The 8,558-nt window shown below is 45.8% G+C and overlaps 1 protein-coding gene across 2 annotated transcripts in view; it reads left to right on the top strand.

Moving 5' to 3' along the window:
• Positions 1–1,572: 1,572 nt before the first annotated feature.
• ESYT3 (extended synaptotagmin 3) overlaps positions 1,573–8,558 on the top strand; it is a 44,271-nt gene continuing 37,285 nt past the window's right edge. For both annotated transcript variants that reach the window (XM_060279091.1, XM_060279097.1), the window contains exon 1: positions 1,573–2,079. In XM_060279091.1, coding sequence (XP_060135074.1) covers positions 1,762–2,079 — 318 coding nt within the window. In that variant the 5' untranslated portion in view covers positions 1,573–1,761. The remainder of the gene's footprint in view (positions 2,080–8,558) is intronic.

Raw genomic sequence — 8,558 nt, 5'->3', positions numbered from 1 at the left:
GGACACACACACCACTAATCTGAACCAGGCTTTAGTTTAAAAACATCAAAGCTTAATCCACGACGAAGTTCATTTAGGGAACGGCCTTGGCTCAGTGGTAGAGCACCTGCCTTGCAAGCAGAAGACCCCAGGCTCGATCCCCAGATTGGGTTGAGAGAGACTCCTGGAGAGCTGCTGCCAGTCTGTGTAGACCAGGGGTAAGGTAAAGGGGCCCCTGACCATTAGGTCCAGTCGTGGATGACTCTGGGGTTGCGGCGCTCATCTCGCTTTACTAGCCAAGGGAGCCAGCCTTGCCTGGGTTGCTATATCCTAGGCCCTCAGATCCGAGACGGGAAAGACCAAGTCTTGGATTAGTGGGATTTTATGGCCAATTTCAGAATGCTATGATTGGAAGAAGGTTGTTTATTGGTTATATGTATATTTTGGTTTTGTAATTGGATCATATGTATTCCTTTTCTATATACGCATTTTCTTTGTAATTTTGGAATTGTGTAATTTTTAACAAGTAATAAAGGTTTTCAAATAAAAAAAAAATGAAACAAAGGCAAAAAAAAAAAAAACTAGCCAAGGGAGCCAGCATACAGCTTCCGGGTCATGTGGCCAGAATGACTAATGCCATTTACCTTCCCGCCGGAGCTGTACCTATTTATCTACTTGCACTTTGACATGTTTTCGAACTGCTAGGTTGGCAGGAGCTGGGACCGAACAACAGGAGCTCACCCCATCGGGGGGGGGGGATTCAAACCATCAACCTTCTGATTGGCAAGCCCTAGGCTCTGTGGTTTAATCCAGCGTTTCTCAACCACTGTTCCGCGGCACACTAGTGTGCCGCGAGACGCTAGCTGGTGTGCCGCAACGTGCGGTGACTGGAAGGGCGATTTGCATTGTCACGTGCCTGGCGGCCACCAATAAACAACACTGACCCGCCGGAAAGCAATATTTCTCCTCCTCTTTCCCAAAGCTCAGTGCAAACGAGCCTGGCGGCCGCCAATACACAACACTAACCCGCCGGAAAGCAATATTTGGCAAGTGTTTCTTACGGTCATAATTATAATATAGGGCGGCACAGAGTTAAATTTTTTAACTTTTTTAATGGTGGTGTGCCTCGTGATTTTTTTCACGGAACAAGTGTGCCGTGGCCCAAAAAAGGGTGAGAAACACTGGTTTAATCCACCTGCATCCCATAGACCAGGGGTAGTCAACCTTTTTATACCTACCGCGCATAATGCATCTTCCTTGATGGTAAAATTTCCTCACCGCCCACCAGTGCTCCATGAAAGGAGGATTCAACTTGTGCCGTAGAACTCCCTATTGCCCACCTAGAATCCTGAAACGCCCACTAGGGACCAGGTTGACAACCCCTGGTGTAGACGGCCCTTTGCTTGATGGACCAATAGTAGCTTCCTCAGCTGCCATGAAACGAGACGCACTCTAGAGGGCAGCAGAGAGCAGTGGGTGCCTCTTCCGCCCATGGTCTCTCCCACCTATCCCCTCCCTTGGGAGAAGCCCAGGTGGGCGGGGCCAAGCGCCACAACAACAACACCTGAGTGGCTCGGGCTGTGTGAAGTCTTGGAGCCGCTGAGTGGCGTCCGCGATGGTCGCTCCTTTGGAACTCTCCGCGCGCTAGAGAAGCGCCCGCTCTGTCGAAGCGCCTGGCTGGACGGTCGGGGAAAGCGCCGCCGCCGCCGCCGGTCCTTCGCTTGGGAGCAGTTCCGCTTCTTCTTCTGCTGCTGCTGCTGCTGCGTCTTCCTCTTCCTTGCCATGCCGGCGACGGCTCCACCGGGCGTTGAGCCGAGCGCAGGAGCGCCGGCGTCGTCGGGGGAGGCGAAGCCCGTGTCTCCGGTCCTCCGGCACCTGGGCTCCTTCGCGGCGCGCGCGCTGCTGTGCCTCGCGCCGGTGTACCTGGCCGGCTACGTGGGGCTCAGCTCGAGCTGGGTGCTCATCGGCTTGCTGCTGTGGATGTGGTGGCGGAGGAACCGGCGCGAGAAGCGCTCCAGGCTGCTGGCAGCCTTCGGGCTCGTCGAGGATGAGAAGCAAGCCATCAGCCAGGGCATCGCCTTGCAGCAGCTGCCGGCCTGGGTAAGCGCGCGGGGGGGGGGCGGGTGAAGAAGAGCCCTGTGGGACCCGGGAGCTGGCGCTGCTGCTGGCGTAGCTATTCTGAAGGGCGCTTGTGGGGGGCCGCTTTGGATCCCGTATGGCAATCTGGAAAAATGGTGCTCGTTTCCTTATTTATCAGCGCTGAGGTTTATTTGTTTGCGCTGAGGTTTATCTTTACGCATTAATAAACTGCTACATATTCAGTTTCTAAACAGGTGAGGTTTTCAGAGGGAAACTGAAACGATCTTTAGGCCAAAGCAGATTCCCTTTCAGGTTGTCTGTTTTTGAAACTGAAAAGCAGTAATCACCCTTGTAATTTATCACTTTTTCTGAATGGTAATTCTCCATTCTGGTGGTATCATGTTGAAAGATTGGTTTGAAACTTTGGAGGTAAGTGGTAACTAAGCCAAGAGATGCCAGCCCAGCTTATTGTAAGTACATAAGTAAAATTATCTGCTAATACTTGTGACTTTTTAATATCAATAAGCTACTGCACTGAAGTGCTCCTCTGGTCCAGGGGTAGGCAACCTAAAGCCCTGAGGCCAGATCGCCCAATCGCCTTCTCAATCCAGCCCACGACGGTCCAGGAATCAGTTTGTTTTTACATAAGTAAAAGGAATGTTTCCTTTTATTTAAAATGCATCTCTGGGTTATTTGTGGGGCATAGGAATTCATTCATTTCCCCCAAAAGTGCTGAAAAAGATTGCTGACCTCTGCTCTGGTCCATACTCAATAGAAATCTAAGATTGGAGTGGAGTGTTCTTGTCACTGGAATCATAACTTTACAGATTCTTTCCCCATGAGGCCTTGAAAGTCAAATGGGTGTCTAGCTTTCAGTATCTGGTTTTGTAATGTATATTTAATTGCTGTTAATACCCTTTAAATGTTTTTAAATGGTTTTTTATAATCTTTTGTGGTCAAACTGGTTGATGTTTAAAAGCATGCTTCTGAAATGTTGTAGGCCACTTACAACACAATCCTGTAAAATTCTTCTGAGAAGTATGCCCCACTGAATTCAGTGGGATTTACTTCTGGTTAAGTGCTTATAGGATTGCAGCCTCATACATTTCTGTGCTGCCTTTTTCAGGCTCAAGGCAGCTTATGAAACGGTTAAAACAAAAACTGTTATCAGGAAAGAAAACTTAAAACTTATGGCTTCCACCTGTAGTTGTTTGCAGTTGTTTCCCCTGTACTTGTTTCTTCTTCTGATTGGCTGTCCTGATAGTGAAGAGGTAAAATGTTGTTGGTTTCCCATTTCAAATCTGTCTCAGCCAGCATGACCAGCGGTCAGGAATGCATTTTAAAGGTACAGATTCCCCATCTTCTGATGATTTCTAGAGGTTCTCTAAAGATGTAACTGAGCTTGACAGTTGTTACAGGTACCGGTAGGTAGTCGTGTTGGTCTGACTTAGTCGAAACAAAAAATTAAAAAAATTCCTTCCAGTAGCACCTTAGAGACCAACTAAGTTTGTCATAGGTATGAGCTTTCGTGTGCATGCACACTTCTTCAGAGGTTGACAGTGTTAGTTTATCACCACAATGAGAGGGAAATGTTTTTTGACAAGGGGACACACCTGACCTCTGCCTCCCCCCACTTTTATATTAAGGTAAAGGTTTTGTACAGCATCTGAATAGTCCCAGTCAAACACTTGGATAACAGGCAGTATCGTGAAATGTATGTGCTTGTGAGGCCACTGACATTAATTAGATGTAACAGTGATGGCTAAAATAACTGTGGTGGTTCATCTGTTCAGTGAACTGAGATGATGGAGGGTTTGGAGTTCAGATTTATTGTGCTCTCTGTACGTAGCCCTGGGCAAACCACATGTGTGGTTAATGGGTATTTGTGTGATAGTCAGCTAAGCTTTACCTAGAGTAAAGCTTGAGTGAAACAGATGAACATGATTAAGTTGGGCCTGTTAATTTCAGTGGGCCTATTCTGGTTAAAACTTAACTGGGTGCCATTTTTTGTTTCTTAACCTGCTGCTGCTGCTGCTGTTGTTTTAAATGTAGAGTTGCATCAGCTGGGATTGATAATGAAGGAGATCAGAGAGGGAACTTAAACCTTTCTTCTCCTGTTGAGGTCCTGAGGGAAAACCCTACTCTGAAGCAAGTGTTTGCATTGTGAGGAATAGGATTGCACTGTCAAACTCATACACTGTAGTGTTCTCTGCTTGAAATCCAATTGGCTCTACAAGAGCAGTTACATGCAGAGGGAAAAGTGCAATTTGCTACACTTGATCCTGAGGCAATTTGATCATAAGCTTTGATCATCTGTTTCTGTGTTGCTTCCTCACAAAACTGTGCCTAAGGTGATTCACAGGATGAACAAGAGCAAGTATAACAATTCCAAAAAAAGGAGGAGGAGGAGCAACTTGAAATCAACATGATCTCAGCAAATAAATATTTAAAAATCAGCCCAAAGAGCATTGTATAAAACAGTGTAAATATGCTAACTTAATTAATTCAACAGTTTAAAATTAAGCAAGAGAAAGAATGGCAGCATGCAAAACAGGGGTTGTGGGCTATTTCCAAATACTATTCTATAGAAGCTCAACTTGCATGCATTAAATGTAACCACACCATTCCCTTGTTGCAGGCTTCTCTCCCAGCTCTCACCCCTGGGTCTCCTCTCAATTTCCCCCCAATCTTTTACCTGGGAAGGTAGATATTGCTACTCCTCCTTCAAGTCCCATCTGCACCCATGTTGTTGTTGTTTAGTCATTTAGTCGTGTCCGACTCTTCATGCCCCATGGACCAGAGCACGCCTTCCGCAGTTTGGTCAGAGTCATGTTGGTAGCTTTGAGAACACTGTCCAACCATCTCGTATTCTGTCGTCCCCTTCTCCTTGTGCCCTCAATCTTTCCCAACATCAGGGTCTTTTCCAGGGAGTCTTCTCTTCTCATGAGGTGGCCAATGTATTGGAGCCTCAGCTTCACGATCTGTCCTTCCAGTGAGCACTCAGGGCTGATTTCCTTCAGAATGGATAGGTTTGATCTTCTTGCAGTCCATGGGACTCTCAAGAGTTTCCTCCAGCATCAATTATTCGGCATCAATTATTCGACGATCAGCCTTCTTTATGGTCCAGCTCTCACTTCCATACATCACTACTGGGGAAGCCATAGCTTTAATTATACGGACCTTTGTCGGCAAGGTGACGTCTCTGCTTTTTAAGATGCTGCCTAGGTTTGTCATTGCTTTTCTCCCAAGAAGCAGGCGTCCTTTAATCTCGTGACTGCTGTCACCATCTGCAGTGATCATGGAACCCAAGAATGTAAAATCTCTCACGGCTTCCATTTCTTCCCCTTCTATTTTCCAGGAGGTGATGGGACCAGTGGCCATGATCTTAGTTTTTTTGATGTTGAGCTTCAGACCATATTTTGCGCTCTCCTCTTTCACCCTCGTTAAAAGGTCCTTTAATTCCTCCTCACTTTCTGCCATCAAGGTTGTGTCATCAGCATATCTGAGGTTGTTGATATTTCTTCCGGCAATCTTAGTTCTGGCTTGGGATTCATCCAGTCCAGCCTTTCGCATGATGAATTCTGCATATAAGTTAAATAAGCAGGGAGACAATATACAGCCTTGTCGTACTCCTTTCCCAATTTTGAACCAATCAGTTATTCCATATCCAGTTCTAACTGTAGCTTGCCTTCTCTCCCCCGCTATTTGTAAGGCCTCATTGGATAGTCACTTTGCTTTCTTGCATTTCCTTTTCATTGGAATGGTTTTCATTGCTGCCTCCTGTATAATGTTACGAGCCTCCATCCGTAGTTCTTCAGGCACTCTGTCCACCAAATCTAAATCCTTAAACCTGTTCCGCACTTCCACTGTGTATTCATAAGGGATTTGATTTAGATTGAGTCTTACTGGCCCAGTGGTTTTTCCTACTTTCTTTAGTTTAAGCTGGAATTTTGCTATAAGAAGCTGATGATCTGAGTTACAGTCAGCTCCAGGTCTTGTTTTTGCTGACTGTATAAAGCTTCTCCATCTTTAGCTGCAGAGAATATAATCAATCTGATTTCGATGCCGCCCATTTAGTGATGTCCATGCGTAGAGTCGTCTCTTGTGTTGTTGGAAAGCTTTGCCTTGGATTCATATTGAGATCATTCTATCATTTTTGAGATTGCATCCCAGTACAGCTTTCACCACTCTTTTGTTGACTATGAGGGCCACTCCATTTCTTTTATGGGATTCTTGCCCACAGTAGTAGATATGATGGTCATCTGAACTGAATTTGCCTATTCCCATCCATTTTAGTTCACTGATGCCAGGATGTCAATATTTATTCTTGCCATCTCATTTGTGACCACATCCAGCTTACCAAGGTTCATGGTTCTTACATTCCAGGTCCTATGCAACATTTTTCTTTACAATATTGGACTTTCCTTTCGCTTCCAGGCATATCGGCAACATGAGTGACATTTCGGCTTTGGCCCAGCCGCTTCATCAGCTCTGAATCTACTTGTACTTGTCCTCCGCTCTTCCTCAGTAGCATGTTGGATGCCTTCCGACCTGAGCGTCTCATCTTCCAGCGTCATAACTTTTATATGCCTGTTGTCTTTGTCCATGGAGTTTTCTTGGCAGGGATACTGGAGTGGCTTACCAGTTCCTGCTCCAGGTGGATCACGTTTAGTCAAAGTTCTCCACTATAACCTGTCCATCTTGGGTGGCCCTGCATGGCATAGCTCATAGCTTCTCTGAGTTATTCAAGCCCCTTCGCCACGACAAGGCAGTGATCCATGAAGGAGATCTGCACTCATAGCTTTGATATTGTTCACCTCTCTCCACCAAACATCCCTTTCAGTACTGTCTTCAGGGCACTCAGAAACCACCAGAATCCACATTTGTTTGTTTGTTTTGAGCCACATTCTTGGAGAACCTTGGATCACAAGAAAATCTTTCTTCAGGGAACCCTTGTGACTCCTAAATATTATATTAGTGTATCCTTCTTTAATCCTTGAGTGGTATTGTAGCACTAGCAGCTTATTTATTTATGCATTGCATCATTTTTGCATCCCGCCCTTTCTCCAAACAGTTTAAGATGTGTTCACATTACCACCTGAGAGAGCAGTGAAGTTGTCCCCCTCCCCTGCATTTCACAGCTGTTCCCCCTCCCAGCTCTTCACATCAGTATGGCTTTGATTAATTTCTGTTTGTGTACACCAGGGGTACACAACCCGCAGGCTTCCAAATGTTGTTGAACTACACCCCCCATCATCCCTCATCACTGGCTATGCTGGCTGGGGCTGATGGGAGTTGTAGTCCAGAAACCTCTAGATGGCTGAAGGTTGTGCACCTCTGGTGTACACAGATGGCTATTGCTCTGCCTCTTTCAGTTGGAGGCAGCAATAATTCTGAATATGAGTTGCTGGCATCCACAGGAGGGGAAAGTGCTCAGATCCTGCATATGGTCTTCCCACAGCCACCTGGTTGGCCACTGTGAAAACAGGATGTTGGACTAGAAGAGACATTGGCCTGATCCAGCAGTCTCTTCTTATGTTCTTATATTGGGGGGGCCAGCACATTTATGAACAGGGATGTTTTTACCCTATGCAAAGGTGTTCACACCTTGGCTAGAGATGTATTAGGAATGACTGATGTATCTTATAACAAACGATACATATGCATTTGGGAGAGTAAACATGGATGAAAACCCCAGCACTGGCGACTCTGGGAGTGCACAGTAAATGAGAACGTGAACCTAGTCTTTGTCTGTGTTTCAGCCTCTCCCCCCACCCCACCCCGGAATATCACTAATCCTTGACTCCCCCACAAGGATCTACACACACACACACACACACACACACACACACACACCTCCCCGGCAGAAGCAGGCCTTGGTATTGTACTCTGGAATTTCCAGTGTATTATCACGTTGCCTAAAGTATCTGAAATATTTTCCCATCCTTGAATGTTGCTTGTCAAGTTTCTATTGCTTCATAGCTTTCTCTTTTACTTCTGTACAACATAATGTGCAGAAGGTCAAGAGCAGCTTTTCCTCCTTCACTGGAAAAAAATATTTTTCGCAGTAAAGGTGTTGGCAGTTATAAATATCTGAGAACATTATTAGACTTTCAGAAGGAAGTGCTTTAAAGCTAGATGCCTCTGTGTGATCATTTCCCCTTGGCGTGCCATAGGATACATTCACCACCACAAGGTAACTGTGATGAAAGTGTTGGTCTGGGTAGCGTAAACAGCAGAAGGTTGCATCAGTCGGGCCTGTTTAGAGCTTTCCCCATGTGTAAGGTTTTATTATGCATGCTTTTAAGTTTTTACTGCTTTCTTGCAGTGGGAGGGGCCCTCATTCTTGACATCAAACTCGAACCTGCCAGTTGTCTAGCTAGCTTCAGTCACTGGGATGGAATTGTCAGGAAACACTCTTCTATTTGATGCTTCCATTACTTTGTATATAATATACTGTCAAATCCTCAACCTGAATGGAATGCCTAGGTGATGCTCTA

Source organism: Zootoca vivipara, chromosome 1 (assembly GCF_963506605.1).
Source record: "Zootoca vivipara chromosome 1, rZooViv1.1, whole genome shotgun sequence".
Taxonomy (NCBI): Eukaryota; Metazoa; Chordata; class Lepidosauria; order Squamata; family Lacertidae; genus Zootoca; species Zootoca vivipara.
This window is presented reverse-complemented; position numbering and strand designations above follow the sequence as displayed.